General features: G+C 33.7%; 1 protein-coding gene across 4 annotated transcripts in view; it reads right to left on the bottom strand.

Moving 5' to 3' along the window:
* The window catches only part of TLL1 (tolloid-like 1), a 244,888-nt gene that overhangs the window by 78,673 nt on the left and 149,091 nt on the right, over positions 1-17,124 (bottom strand). For all 4 annotated transcript variants that reach the window (XM_011967784.1, XM_011967785.1, XM_011967783.1 and 1 more), the window contains exons 7-8: positions 16,723-16,828; positions 10,132-10,256 (exon numbers count right to left, since the gene is read on the bottom strand). In XM_011967784.1, coding sequence (XP_011823174.1) covers positions 10,132-10,256; positions 16,723-16,828 — 231 coding nt within the window. The remainder of the gene's footprint in view (positions 1-10,131; positions 10,257-16,722; positions 16,829-17,124) is intronic.

Here is a 17,124-nt window from a genome sequence, read left to right as displayed (position 1 = left end):
TCCCTCTGAAGGACACTGCAATCAAAACGGAGCTATTATCATATTACAAGGCCTTAGCTACCAGCAAGTGAACTCTCATCTCATCAACTTCTTAATAAATTATAAATGGATCTGTATAGCTTGTGTTAAATAAAGAAAGATCGTGAATATGAAAACAAAGCATAGAGCTCTAAAAATAGATATGATATAAATATTCAGAAAAATAGGTATTATGTTTGTAAAACACAATAAATTTAAAGTAGGAGTAATGTTTAGTCTGATGAACAGAGAGGCAAAAGCAACTTTAGGACAAAACTAAAAAGCTCAAGGTCAAGAATACATAAATCAGCACTGTTCTATAAATCATCCAAGGCACTTGATAAATGTAAGGTTAAAAGAAGTCTTAGAAAAATGAAAATGTATTAAGATTTCATTAATGCAAACAATGTGCTTCTAAGTAGGATCAGTTAAATGCTAAACAATTATTTGGGAGTTCAGTGTGTTTCTATAAAAAAAAAAACCTATAATTAACAGCAGTTTAAAAATAAATTCTGTAATAATTTAAAACCCCACTAAGCCACAGAGAATGCCAGTATTGAATTTCTTCAAGTGCAATTAAATAAATTACATATACTTAATCCATAAATGTATGCATACAATACTGTTCTGATTAACAGATAAATACATGCTAAACAAAATACAACATACACTAAAAATTAATAAGTCGATAATACAGTGTTTGATTATAATGCAAGAAGTAGAAACATGTTCATTCAAGTTGTGGTAATTACTTGTGAATTTTCTTCCATAAATGTGATTGTCCCAGGCTAGCTGACCCCTACTACATGTTTCAGAATTTGTTGATTTATTCTCAGATATAAAAGTCAAACTTTATTATTTAAAAAACTAAAGGAAAATTAGCAAAAAAAAAAAAAAAAAAAAGTGGACACTACTAAGTCCAAATGCTTAGACTGTTCATTGACAGCAAGGTGAGTGGATGAGATGACATAAGTTTTTTTTATTTTACTTTGGGGAAAGAGTCTCAATTTGTCACCCACGCTGGGGTGCAGTGGCTCAATCTCAGCTCACTGCAACCTCCACCGCCCAGGTTCAAGTGATTCTCTTGCCTCAGCCTCAAGAATAGCTGGGATTACAGGCATGCACCAACACTCCCAGCTAATTTTTGTATTTTTAGAAGAGATGGAGTTTCACCATGTTGGACAGGCTGGTCTCGAACTCCTGACCTCAGGTGGTCCGCCTGCCTCGACCTCCCAAAGTGCTGGGGTTAAAGGCGTGAGCCACTGCTTCTGGTCAAGATGACATGTTTAAATGCTGTCATTGTCACTTCACTTGTTAATTACATTATTACATGCAAAGCTCAAAAGCTTTACCCCGGTTTTCTCTTCTGTAAAATGGCTATCACGATAATATAAACTTCATAATGGTGTTTCTTGTGAGAGTAATAATGTGTGTGCAATACAACTACTTCTGCAATAATATTAGGGAAAGTAAAAGCATAAAGGACGATTAATATAAAGAGGCATATGAATGCTCTAATCACAAGAAATTTAAAACAAAACAACTGAGAAGTTAAGCTTATAAAACCTTTTATCATGTGAATCATCTCACTTTTAAATTAAGTAATCCATATGTATGTTCCTTCTAGCATACAAAATTGTCTTTGAATTGTGGAAACACCACTTAGATTGTGTGTTGTTAAGGAATTATTGTAATAAACTCTCATTCTTTTAATTACGTGGCTACTTTTTTGTTTTGTTTTTGTTGTTGTTGTTGTTTTTGTTTTGAGACAGAGTCTCGCTCTGTCGCCCAGGCTGGAGTGCAGTGGCACGATCTCGGCTCACTGCAAGCTCCGCCTCCCGGGTTCACACCGTTCTCCTGCCTCAGCCTCCCGAGTAGCTGGGACTACAGATGCCCGCCACGACGCCCGGCAAACTTTTTTGTATTTTTAGTAGAGACAGAGTTTCACCGTGTTAGCCAGGATGCTCTCGATCTCCTGATCTCGTGATCCGCCCGCCTCCCAAAGTGCTGGGATTACAGGCGTGAGCCACTGCGCCCGGCCTATATGGTTACTTTCATAGCTGTCTCCATACTGATCTGCAAATATTTTTGCTGTCTAATGTCTATAGCTCCCATCATATCTCAAAGGTTGAAAACTTCCCCTTCTCCATATTCGGCAGGAACACATTTATATAATTTTACTAAGGGTAATGATAACGTAAGTAGACACACAATAATTTGTATTAGGTAAATCTCCAAAGAAACAGATAAACTTGGCTGGGCACAGTGGCTCATGCCTGTAGTCTCAGAACTTTGGGAGGCCAAGGCGGGCTGATCACCTGAGGTCAGGAGTTCGAGACCAGCCTGGCCAACATGATGAAACCCCGTCTCCATTAAAAATACAAAAATTAGCTAGACGTGGTGGTGGCAGGCACTTTTAATCCCAGCTTCTTGGGAGGCTGAAGCAGGAATCACTTGCACCCAGGAGGCGGAGGTTGGAGTAAGTCAATAATGCATCACTGCACTCCAACCTGGGTGACAGAGCAATACTCCATCTCGAAAAAAAAAAAAAAGGAATCTTTAGGGCAAAGAAAGAAAGAAAAATATGTTGAATCAACTTAGTAGTTGGTTAATTTAAACAATTCGTAAATCCATAGTTCCTTTCCATTTTAAATATCATAAATACAATTTTGGTTTAAAATTATGTTTAAATAAGCAAATATTAAAAGAGATAAATTACGAGAACATTTTAAAATACATTTCTGTTATAACTGCATAGCCAAGCCCAAACCATCCTTTAAAACGAAGCAACTCCAGGAAGCTTTTCTCATCCAGTATGCAGCCCAGACAACAAGCAACATAGCTGGAGAACAGGTAGGATATAAAAATAAAGGCAAGAGACCAATGAGTCGTCCAGAAAAGAGAGGATGCCACCTAGACAAGAGATTCACTACAGGAATGTGAGATACTAAGAGGGCAAAAATAGACCAGGTGCGGTGGCTCACGCCTGTAATCCCAGTACTTTGGGAGGCTGAGGCGGGTGGATCATGAGGTCAAGAGATCAAGACCATACTGGCCAACATGGTGAAACCTCGTCTCTACTAAAAATACAAAATTTAGCTGGGTATGGTGGCACACACTTGTAGTCCCAGCTACTCGGGAGCCTGAAGCATAAGAATTTCTTGAACCCGGGAGATGGAGCTTGCAGTGAGCCGAGAGCACACCACTATACTCCAGCCTGGTGACAGAGTGAGACTCCGTCTCAAAAAAAAAAAAAAAAAAAGGCAAAAATAATAGTAATAACCCAGGAACTCATTAAGTGTCAGGAGAGAAGCAGAGGGAGGAAGGAGGCAACAATGTTCCCCACAGTTCTGGCTTGGGCTGTTGGATGACCCTGGCTACCATTCACTAATTGAAGGAATGTCTGCTGGGTAGATGAATAAACAGATCCATCAATAAATTAAAAAGAATAGCTAAATGCATTTTTTTTGCATCTTGGCAATATATTTTAGCCATGAATCATATATACAAAAGCAGCTATATAAAATATATTCTATTTGGAATCTAGGAGAATTCTCTCAAAATATAAGTAACTATGATTTAAGTAATTGAAAAGAAGCTTTAATACATTTTAATGCTAAATTAAATGAAGCAAGTGTTTAAAACAATGCATTCAAACTCCATGCATGTTGAAACTGGCCTTCCACCCTACAGCCTCCACATAAATGTGCATCCATAGATATGTACATTCCATATAAGTATTGTTTGTTATTAAAAGTAGAAACACTTGTTTATTTGGGAACATAGGTGGTACATATGTTCCTGTGGGAATAGGCAACACTTTTACATAATGATAGAGATTCTAATCCTCAAAATTCCTTTATTTTTAGATTACCAATTTATGTTATACTTTTAAAATTGTCACTATGTTACTTAACATAGTTAAGGAAGACTTACTGAGAGAAGAGTAGGGCCAATAGTTGGTCTAAATACTAAGCAGTTATAAGCAAAAGATCATGAGATTATAGAAAAACTAAATTAAGACAAAAAGCAGACAAAGACAAAAGAGTAGCTAAATTAAGCATCTTAGTAATAAGAAGGGAAAGTAATCCTATGAGTAGTGTAAAGTGGAGGACAATGCATTTAGAAAATGAGAATCATAGAAAAAGGAGACCCCAAAAGAGAGAAAATATGAGAACAAATCAATCATTTAAGACGAGAAAATACATTACCACTCATGTACCTTAGAAATCACCTCCTTCCAAATAAACTGCTAATTATTGGGTTAATGGGAAGATGAAGTGTTGTAATAATAGCCATTCTCCTCCCCATGTGGACTTCTGTTGTCTTCACAGTATATGGAATACAAAGGATTACAAGACAGGCAAGTAGCATTAGCTACTAGGTGTCCTTTAAAATGCCTTAATGCTTGAAAGGCTTGGAAACCATCATAAAGACAATGGATTTGTCTTTTGGAAGCAGTGTCCAGAAACCTGTTCAATCCCAATGTCAAGCAGCTCTACCTTCCTTTCCCACGCCGCTTGTGGCTACGTGATCTGGCAATGAATGAGGGCGTCTTATAGTAGTAGCGTGCCAGAGCTCTAAGGGATCATATTCTTTCTTAACACAACAATGCATAAAGAGACTTCACTCTCCTGTCTCTAAAGCCAAGAGCAAGAAATAGCAATGAAAGCAACTGCAAACTGAAGGAAACATATCCTCATACTATCCCCTTCAAAATCTAACCTTATTTCTGTATTTAGCTTTTTCATGATGAGTATGCATTGACTGTACAATAACTAATGTGGTTTCATATACCAACCTAATTTATATTTTTGGCATATATAAATAAATATAAGAATAGATTACAAGGTATTTATCAGCTATAAATTTCACAAAATGATAGTATTATTTTAAGGAAAATTAAAATAGATACATTTTAATGCCATCACTCTTCTGATACATCAAAAAATTTATATATCATTTAGTAAAGTTCAGCAGTATTTATAGTCTTTCTGTGAGAAACTTGCCCTCTTGGACTCAAGGCCCCACTTATCACAGACCATAAAACCCACAGTCTTGTATAGCTAACTATACTCTTTACCAGGTCAGTATTTTTTTCAAGATTAACCTCTACAAAACAGTGCCGTAAAATGCAGATCTAATAAAGCTGGGAGCAAAAACTGATGAGAAAAAAAAAGCTGGCATTAAAAGTAACCAAATATATTTTACTGGCTTCATTTGCCAGCATGCCTTTCATTTTTTAATTTCAACTTTTATTTTAGATATAAATAGTATATGTATAAAATAGTTACAAAGGCATATTGCACTCAGGTAGTGAGCATAGAACCTAGTTGGTAATTTTTCAACCCTTGCTGCCTCCCACCCTTTCCCATCTAGTAGTCCACAGTGTCTCTTGTTTCCGTGTTTATGCTCATGTGTGCTCAATATTTAGCTCCCACTTATGAATGAGGACATGTAGTATTTGCTTTTCTGTGCCTGTGTTAGTTGATTTAGGATTATGGCCTCCAGTTCCATCCATGTGGCTAAAAACGACATGATTTCATTCTTTTTTTATGACTGCCTAGTATTCCAGGTCTATAGGTACCATATTTTAAAAAATCCAACCTACCATTGATGGACACCTAGATTGATTCCATGTGTTTGCTATTGTAAATAGTGCAGCGATAAATGTGACAATTCATGTGCCCTTTTGGCAGAACAATTTATTTTCTTTTGGATGTATACACAGTAATGGGGTTGCTGGGTTGAGTAGCAGTTCTGTTTTAAGTTCTTTGAGAAATCTCCAAATTGCTTTCCACTGTGGCTGAAGTAATTTAAATTCCCATCAACAGTGTATAAATGTTCCCTTTACTCCACAGCCTCAGCAGCATCTGTTGTTTTTCATCTTTTTAATAACAGCTATTCTGACTGGTGTGAGATGGCATCTCACTGTAGTTTGGATTTGCATTTCTCTGATGTTCAGTGATGATGAGCATTTTTTCATATGTTTGTTGGCTGATTGTACGTCTTCTTTTGAGAAGTATGTGTTCATATCTTTTGCCCATATTTTAAATGGGGTTATTTGTTTTGCTTGTTGATTGGTTTAAGTTCTTTATAGATTCTGGATATTAGACCTTTGTCAGATGCGTAGTTTGCGGATATTCTCTCTCATTGTGTAGGTTGTCTGTTTGCTTTGTTGATAGCTTCTTTCGCTGTGTAGAAGCCCTTTAGTTTAACTAAGTCCCACTTGTCAATTTTTATTTTTGTGGAATCACTTTTGAGGACTTAGTCATAAATTATTTCCCAAGGCCGATGTCCAGAATGGTGATTCCTATGCTTTATTTAAGTCTTCTTATAGTTCAAGGTCTCACATTTAAATCTTTAATCCATCTTGAGTTAACTTTTGTATATTGTTGTATATGGTGAAAGATAGAGTCCAGTTTCATTCTTCTGCACATGGCTAGCCAGGTATCCCACTACCATTTGTTGAATAGGAAGTCCTTTCCCCATTGCTTGTTTTTGTCTGCCTTTCCACCAGGACTTTCTAACCAAAGAGTAAGAATAAAACAAACTCCAAAGGAATATGCAGATTTATAACTCCCGCCTCTCTGTATGAAAACCAAACACAATCAGAACTCAGTTTATAAACTCTTAACTGTCTTCTGGGTCATTCACAGATAAGTCACCCTATTTAGACTTATATGTACAGTTATGAATCTTTAACTCTATTCCATAACTTGCAGTTATTGGTAAACCTACTGCATCAGTGTAGCTTAATGTCATTTGGTAAGTATATTTATGCCAGTATCATTGTCCTTATCCTGGTAAGTCATGAGTGCACTTCATTTAAGGAAAAGAGAAGAACCTTAAACATATAACTATATGCAGGGCTCAAAGCTAACTATTTCAGAAACAGAAAGAAACAAAAGGGGAGATAGATATATCCACATGCACAGAGTGGCTGAGAGGGGCAGAGAAAGAAACAGAGGAAAAGAGAAAGAACAAGAGGAAGGGAGGGGGCTATTTGGTGAACATTAAAAAGTCCAGCTCATATCAGTCAAAATGGCTATTATTTAAAAAATGAAAAACAACAGACACTGGCAAGGCTGTAGAGAAAGAGAATGCTTACACACTGTTGTTGGGAATCAAAAGTAGTTCAGCCACTGGGGAAAGCAGTTTGGAGATTTCTCAAAGAACTTAAAACACCACTACAATTCAACCCTGCCATCTCATTATTAAGCATATATTCGAAGGAAAACAAATAGTACCACCAAAAAGGCGCATGCGCTGGTGTGTTCATCGCAGCACTGCTCACAATAGCGAAGTCATGGATTCAACCTGGATGCCCATCGATGGTGGACTGAATAAAGAAAGTGTGATACATATACACCATGAAATACTACACAGCTATAAAAGGAATGAAATCTTGTTCCTCGTAGCCACATGAATGGAGCTGGAGGTCACAATGTGAAGTGAATTAACTTGGGAACAGAAGACCAAATACCACATATTCTCACTTATAAGTGGGAGCTGAACATAGAGTATACTTTGACATAACAATTGGAAGAATAGACAGTACGGACTACTAGAGGGGAGGGAGTGGGAGGCGGCAAGGGTTGAAAACTACCTGTTGGGCTCTACGTTTAGAACTGAGATGACAGGATCATTTACAGCCCAAACCTCAGCATCACACAACATTCCCATGTAACAAACTTGCACGTATAACCACTGAGTCAAAGATAAAAGTGAAAAAAAAGGCCAAGATAGAAGAAAAAGTCATTCCCAAAGATTTGGGGAACTAAAATTTAACACTAAAAGATATATATATGTGTGTGTGTGTGTGTGTGTGTGTGTAGCTATATAATGTGTGTATATATATGCATATATGTGTGTAGATATATATGTGTGCATATATGCGTATATATGTGTAGATATATATGTGTAGATATATATATGTATATTTACATATCTCTTTTAGTTCTTCCTATTTGCTTTTCATACTGTTTCAGAAATACAAAATATCTTTTTCACAGATCATAGTGCTTTCTTCAATGTGGTTTTATTGTATTAAACAAAATAGTGTACACATTATTATTTCTATATTTCAAGTAAGAAAATGGCCCATTAATGTGTTTTACACAATTGAAATCTAAAGTAGAAACTATACTTCTAATTATCTTCCTGTTTATAACTGAAATATCCAAGAATTTTAGGCTAAAAATTAAATTACAGTATCATAAGCTTAGTTTTTTATTCTTCCTGACTTTCCTACAATTCCGTGTGCATACAAATCTCTAGTGTGTTTCTCAAATGTAATGTATGTAGACATACATTTAGAGATATAATCAAGATACTTTTATACACAAAGTGGCCATTTACTTAGTTACTATTAATCAAATAATTTTCACTTTTTAAAAGTTGAAAAGTATATGCCCAATGTTACTAGACATCAGTCAAGGATCATCCATATCTTTTGTCATAGTGGTATCATTCTCTTATAAATTCATTTTCTCCAATAGAAATTTGAATTTAAAAAATATACCACATATACATGTGTATCTAACATACATAAAATGTTTTCAAGGCATTTATGTAAATATGAATGCAACTTAAGTAAACAACACGAAGTAAATAAATTAATGAATATTAAGTAGAAATGTCTTTTGGTACATGGAAAAATTAGAGAGGCAGACAGATCTATTTATACACAAAAAAATGTTGAAAACCCACTTTCATTATTGAATCATTATGATGTAAAAGGTTTTATACACAGCTTTAAACTCCAAAAGTATCAACTGCCCTTTTAAAAACTTAATAGTCCTAAATTACAAGAAAGCTAACAATTACAGTAAAATTGAAAAAAAATCATAATTTCTTACAATTTTCCTTAGCAAATCTAGTATTAAGGAATAGGAAATCCCTTCTCTCAGCAGGATTGTCAACAGAATCCACTGGGTTGAATCAATGACTTAAGTACCATCACATACTGAATTATGAACTTCCTGGGAAGTTCCCAGGTATTTCCTGGGATTATTCAACCAACTCACTTTTTCTTGCTTGCACTTGAGTTTTATCTGTCCAACAGAAGGGTTCTATACCATACGTCTATGAGTACATATTAAATTTTTATGAATGAATTAGCTAGCCCTCGTCTATAGCCTAAAAGTACCCTGGACTGACACCAGAAATCATAAAAATTTAATTAATATAAGAATTTCCCAATAACAATATATAAATAAACATAAGCAATTATAAACTCCAGTGATTAAGATATTCATCAGTTCTCTGATTTTCTGCAAACATTATCAGATTTGCAGCCAATTAAAACTTTTATAGTTATTGTTTTATTATATCTGCAACCTTAAGTATCTAGAACAATACTTCCAAAAGTGAATTCTACAAGTAAGTATTGGGTAAAAGGAGGTTTCTTTGGACAAATAATTTGGAAAATACTGTGTTATGCAAAGTTAAGCATGTTTCTTTGCTGTAAGATATTTCAAATATTGTGAGTATACTGGAGATGCATAGAATCTAGATTTCTAATGTGGAAAACAGAATCTTTTTCTTTCTTGGACGATTAAGGCATAGTGTTCCCTTAGAATATTAAGACCTTTCATGAAACTTTATTTAGGGGCAAAACATACAGTAGTTCACTTGCAACTGGTTAGAACATTTTTTTTTTACAACAAAGTTATAAATTCCTACTGATAAAATTGTAATTTATATGCCATCAATGATGATATTTGTGAGAAAAGATCATCCAGGATCCAATTCTGAAGTTCAAATAAAGGATATTCTTTTTATGTTAGAAAGGACTATGAAATCATGCAACTATTTAATCAATGACTATCAAGCAACCATTCTATTTTGCTCTTTCACTCATTAAATTAAAAGAAATAAAACATGCTATCCCTGTGCTTGAACTTGGATTTCAACAACTTGTTTTTATTTACAGCAATTGGATGTTCCATAGTTCCCTCCTGCCTCATTTTATGATTATTGACTTTGAACTGTACACATCATTTGCCAACAGGGAGGGAGACAAATAAATGCTTGAGTAAATCATGGCTTATTCATCTGGAAGAGCACAATCAAGTACAATCATGCTCTTGTGTTTGTGTAGTGCAATACCTGGACATCTATACAGCTTTCTTGCCTGTGCGATATCTCCTTTGCTTAGACGGGTTCGCTGACCAATTGCAGGACGTATGCCATTATCATCACGGGAGGGGAGAATGGTATCCAGAAACATCCCCCTGAAAAAAAGCAGAAGCAAACCACACCTAAGTCACCAAATAAAAACGCATGAATTCCTTACATTTATAAGGTTATTTATTCCAAACTCAAGTCAGTCAAAGAGGAACTACACCTTGTGTGCTTTAAGCAGTGTATCAGGCTTTCAAAACACTTTCATCAAAGTAGAAAAGAAAATATGCACATTAAATGTGTATGCCTAGTATAAACTCAATGATGTCATTCATTTTTTTCCTTGAAACACATATGTTCTTAAAAATATGGAATACCTTATAATCTCCCACAAGGTACATTACACCATGACATTTGTTTTGGTTTCCCAAGCAGATCTAAGAATTCCTTAGATTACAGGTTGTAAAACAATGATTCCTCATAGAGGTCTATTTCCCTAATAGCAAACTACAATAAACTATGTTGAAGTTACTAAGATTGTAAGAGTAAAACAAAATATGCATAGGTTAATTTTTCTGAATTAAACTACTAATTTTACCTAAGTACTCTTAGAAGTCCAAGTATTACAGCATATGTTTAAAAAAAAAACAAAAACAAAACCAAAAACAACAAAAAAAAAAAACAAAGAATGTCAAAACTTCGGGCAGTTTAAAGCAATTTTTTCAATCTTTCCATCGTAAAACTAGTAAATAAGAAAGCCTAATCAATGCCCTGATAATGTTAAACTACAGATAGTGAGTTGTTTGGGATCAAGATTGTGGTAAAAGATTCACGAATCTTTCCTAATATGCATGACCTAAAGTTCTGAATATAATGCCCTAAAAATACTTTCTATTTTTTTCTTTAATGTATGTCAAACATTTAGAGCTCTAAAGAAGTGGGAGCTTAAAAGTTAAATGAACTGGGAGGCTGTTCCAAGGGTTTGAGGAGTATGAGTTGTGTGTTTGTGGATTTACCAAAAACAAACAACAACAACAATAAATCTTTATATAAAAATATCTTAAATTAAGAAATAAACTTGTATAATATCTTTTAAATTGAGATAATGATGGAGCACTTCTTTCCAAAATTTATAAATGAATATAATGAATTTAAACTAACATTCGCATTAAAAGAACAGCATTTTCAGCTCTACTTAGCTTCCATTAGGAAACAGTTCCTAGGTACTGTTCTAGGTATGGATTTATAGCAGTAAATAAAACAAACAGAAATTCCTTCCTTTATGATTCTAATATTCAAATGCAAGGAAAGAGACATTAAACAAATGATTAATAATCCAGGTAGTAATAGGTACTATGGAGAAAAATAAAGGTGAGAAAATGGATATTGATTGTGTAGTGATAGACTGCTTTTAAATAGAGTGATCAAAATGAAACTCACTTGAAAGTTGACATTTTAGTCACACATGAAGAAAGTAAAGATCAGAGAAATATGGGTAACTGGCAGTAGAGTATTTCCAGACAGAAAGAACAAGAAACACAACAGCTCAGAAATGAGAGGACCCCTAAAATGTCTGAGTACCAGCCAGATAATTTAACTTTTACTCTCAGAACAACTGTTAATTTACAGGAAAATAGTAAGCAGATGAGTAATACGATCTACAAGCAATTTTATTACTAACTGCCCTAGCTGCTAGGTAAGGGAAAGGGCACTGATCTTTAGATACAAGTAATTCAAATAGGCAGACTGGAACTCTTTACTACAAGATCTAAACATCTACAGAACTCCATATGTATACTGTCTGAAAAGAGAGTAGAGAAATAGAGCTAGTGATTTATGGGAATTGAACATCAAAAGTGAGAGTTTGTGCATATTTCATAAGAAACCACTCTGGGCAGGCCAGTGTAATCGAAAAAGAAACAAATTACAAGGTAGCATTGAGAAAAGCTTTGTAACTTCAGGCATGAGTCAACAGATACATTAATTACGTAAACCCAAATTAATGGAGTATTAGATTTCTGTAGTATTTCAGTACTAACAAAGTATTCACTATTTTCTTTTTCTGTTTTTAAAAACAAATTTGTGGTCTCTGGGGTTTGATTTTTTCCTAACTTTCAAAAAAAGATTCAATTTAAAAAGGTCAATGACATCTTGGAGAGAATATATTCAATTTCAGACAACAGAATTATGAATTTTGTTTCATTCTGTCTACTAAGGTAATCTCCCTTCCATTTCAAGGGAGTTAGTCACTCATTCTTTACTTCTTCTTTGTGGTCAGGAAGTTAACAATCATTTTTCTCCATATTCCAACAAGTAATACAAGATCTTACTGAACCTCCTCAGTGAGCCACTATCAATAGGCAGAGACAGATCATATCATGGTTCACTTACTGTTCCTGATTTGTTCTTACTACATTGAAAGAGCAAACTAGCTATGCCTTTAACAAAAACTTGTAAAATTTTACAACTTTTTTAATGAAAAATGGGCAGTCCACAGTTCAGAAGCATGTATATTACAAAATAGTCACTCATATAAAGACCCTATATATCCATTCCTATTCTTCCCATAAGTGATTTCCTAAATATATTTATGGGCAACATCATAAAAACAATTGGAACTTCTATAGACTCTGTGAGTTCAGAATTTTTTAAACTAAGAAACTTCAAACACCTACATTAACAGAATAAAGAACAAAAACCATATGATCATGTTAGCTGATACAGAAGTATTCGACAGATTCAGCACGCTTTCATAATAAACACACAAAAATCTAGGAATAGGAGGAAGCTACCTCAACATAATAAAAACTATATATGAAAATCCCACACCTAATATCATAATCAATGGTGAAAAACTGAAATATTTTCTTTTAAGATAAGGAACAAGGCACGGATGCCCACCCTTGTCACTTATATTCAACATAGTACTGAAAGCCCCAGCCAGGGCAATGAGACAAAATAAAATAAAATAAAAGCCATCCAAACTGGACAGACAGAAGTAAAATTCTCACTGTTTGGAAATGACTTGATCTTATACATAGAAAATTCTAACTATTACACACACACACACACACACACACACACACACACACACACAAAACCCTGTTAGAACCAGTCAATGAATTAAGCAAAGTCATGGGATATAAAATCAAAATGCAAAAATAGCTGCATTTTTATACATTTATGGCAAACAATCCAAAAGGTAACTAATTCCATTTACAATAGCATTAAAAAAATACTTAGAAATAAACTTAACCAAAGAAGTGAAAGATTTTACACTGAAAACTAAACACACTGCTGAAAGAAATTAAAGAAGAGATAAAGATCCCTTGGTTCCTGAATTGAAACACTTAACACTGTTAAGATGTTAATACATCCAAAGTGATCTACAGATTCATTGCAATTTCTATCAGAATCCCAACAATTTTTTTGCTGAAAAAGAAAAATTTATCCTAAAAATCCTATGTGATTTCAAGATACACCAAATAGTTAAAACAATTTTGAAAAAGAAAAAATATTTTAATATTCACAATCCAACTTCACAGAACTGATTTCAAAATATATTACAAAGATACAGTAATCAAAACAGTGCAGTACTGGTATAAAGACAGACCTATAGACCAGTGAAATAAAATAGAGAACACAGAAATAAATCACCATGTACACGATCATATTATCTTTGACAAAGGTGCCAAGATTCCTCAATTAGGAAGTGATAGTTTTTTCAACAAATGATACTGAGAAAACTGGATTATCTACATATGGAAAAATAAATTGGGCTCTTTTTAAAAAACACTTTTAAAAAATTAACTCAATGCATTAAATAAATAAACACAAGACCCAAAATATACAACTCCTAGAATAAAACACAAGGGGAAACCTTAATAGTGTTGCATGTGACCAGGATTTCTTGGATATGACACAAAAAGCACAATCAATAAAACCAAAATAGACAAATAGGATGACATCAAACATACAACATTGTATACATTAAAGGATTCAGTCAACTGGATGAAAAGGCAACGTATGAAATGGAAAAAAAATTTCCAAATTACATATATATATGTAAAATAAGTGATTTAATCTGAATATATAAAGAACTACTACTCAACAACGAAATAATCAAATAACCTGATTTAGACATGGATATAGGACTTAAATAAAGATTTCTCCAAAGATGATATGCAAATGCCACCAAGCATATAAAAAGATGTTCACTGATCATCAGAGAAATGTAAATCAAAACCACAATGAGAAATGACATCACACTCAGAATGGCTACTATTCAAATACAAAAAATAACATGCTGAAGAGATATTTGCACACCTATATTCATATCAGCATTATTCATAAGAGGCAGAAGCTACACAAATGCCCACTGATGGATGACAAGATAAACAAAATGTGGTATATACTTACAATGAAATATTATTTGGCCTTAAAAGTGAGAAAATACTTTCACATGCTACAACATAGATCAACCTTGAGGAAATAATGCTGAGTGAAATAAGCCAATCACAAAAGGACTAATACTATATGCCTTATAGTATATGCATATGTATATGTATAATATACAATTATATGTATAATATACAATATCAAAAGCAGTCAAATTTATAAACAGGAAGTAGAATGGTGATTGCCAGGGGCTGAGAAGAGGTGGAAAAGGGAAGTTGTTTAATAGGTATAGTTTCTGTTTTGCAAGATGAAAAAGTTCTGGACATCTGTTTCACAATAATGTCAATATACTTAAATAACACTACTGACTTTTATGTCTAAAGTGGTTAATATAGTAAATTTGATGTTTTGTGTTTTTCCATAATAAAAAAAAATTCAAAAACTTTGAGGGAGTAGCAGAATGAGACCGGTGTCAAATTTTTCTTTTCCTGAAAACCATTCAAATATAAGTTAATAAACAGCTTCTTTAAAGACTCGAAAAATAAAATAATGTGAATGAAACAATGAGGCTATCCTCTAACAGGTGGATATGATCTCCTGTACTGTAGAAGTGTTGAGCTTATTTATGACAAATGCATAAGATGGTTTTGAAACAATAGGATCAGTTAATAAACAAAGGCTGATTGGCGTTCAACGCATAAGCAGGTGTGGGTTAGGCGGACTATGGGCAACAAGAGCAGATTAATTAATGGGAAAATATGCAATGTAACATAGAAAAAGAGTATAGAATAAGGGGAAACATACATTTAGAACTTTGCTAAAGATTTATCAACTGTGAAGGACAAAAAGAATAAATCGTTTTTCTCTACTCTCCAGTACCTTCTCTGTTCCAAGGAACCAAAACTCAGGTTAGTTCTAAATAACATAATTCAGTAGCAGAAGAGAGGCACTTGGACTGAACTGGACCCTAAATACCCATTTATTACATGTTTTATAGAAAACTCCATTCCAAGCATTTACCAGAAAATAAAATTCTGTAACTCTTTATGATTAATTTCAGGTCAAATTACTGGGTAGGTATTTCTATCAAAACTTAAATTCATATTCTAGAAAAAATAAGCATTTGGATAGTTAATTATAGTTTAACAAATGAATACGTATGTTTATAAAATAATGTACTTTAGAAAACAGTAATTTTAAAAACACAGTTAACACAAATTTTTTAAATAATAAACTTTGGTTTGGAAAAAATGAATAGTTAATGAATGTGCCCAAGTATTAAGGTTTCATTTACACACACTTCTCTACTTTTTACCCAAAAAAGTTTTATAAAAGCAGCTTAATAAATTTGAATATTTTTCCCTTTTCCTGACCTTGCCTTCAGAAATAGATGTTAATGAACTGTGAAATGGACATAGTGGGCACACACACAAAAAAAGAGTTGAAATAACATAAGAGCATAAAATGGGCATAAATGGAAAAAGGGGTGAATTCAATGGTTTAACAGTTCCAAATTCCTTACCTGGGAACTATTTGCTTGATGACATCATCTTTAGAATCAAGTAGATCAAAACCCAAATTTATTGCATTCTTTAAGAGTAGCTTTAAGTCATTAATGACATAATTTTAAGGTTAATGAGTGATGAACTATAATTCTAAATTATATGAGGCAAAATATCTTTCTAATCTGTTATTTGACAATTCATTTAGTAACATCAGTTTTTGAGTGTAAGTTGTACTTGAACAGTAGAAAATACACAGTATAAAGCACAAGTCGCCTAGACTGTAACATTCCAACTGAGCTGCTAAATAACCTATTTAGCTTATGAATATCCAATTTTCATTAAAACATGCTTTGCCAATTTAACATGCTGATTTTGTTGGTAATGCTTTTAATTCAACTTTTTAATGATTTGGAAGTATAAAATTGTTTACATAATTTATACCATCTTATCACTTTAAATTCACATTTTTGGTAGAGAATGTAAAAATGTATTTTTAAAATGCCTTTTAAATACTTGCTGTTAGCTATAAATGTTCATGAATTATTTTTCTACTTTCTGCAGTGAGGTAGCAATATTTGAAAGCAATTCTAGTTCTAATGTCAGGCATAGCTTTGTGAGGAGCCACATGGAGGAAAGGAATTAAAAGTCAAAAGGTATAACCTGAGACTCCAACCTTGAGAAGGTGTTCCTGGCATAGTGCATGATACTGTCAAAATCATATCTTTCTCCAAGTGAGTTTACTTCTCCAGGCTCCATCTTCAGAAAATTGTACTCTTGACCTAAGAACCAGGGATAAACAAAATCTCAGAAGCCTTTTAACGGACAGAAAATAGACCAGAAGGCCTTTCCCACACCTGCATCTGTTCTTTGTGAAATGACTGATCTTGCTGATCGAATTTACATACAAACGCACAGGCACATGCAAAAAGCATCTGTCTTCACTCTACCATCATACTGAAAAGCGATATTGAACTGGAACAAAGTGTTAATTTCCGCAAAAAGGTGGACTACCAAAAATCATACTTTGACTTTGTTTCATACATATGCTCTTTTACCACCTCATAATATTTATTTC

The sequence above is a fragment of the Mandrillus leucophaeus genome, unplaced genomic scaffold (assembly GCF_000951045.1).
Source record: "Mandrillus leucophaeus isolate KB7577 unplaced genomic scaffold, Mleu.le_1.0 Scaffold81, whole genome shotgun sequence".
NCBI classification, from domain to species: domain Eukaryota; kingdom Metazoa; phylum Chordata; class Mammalia; order Primates; family Cercopithecidae; genus Mandrillus; species Mandrillus leucophaeus.
This window is presented reverse-complemented; position numbering and strand designations above follow the sequence as displayed.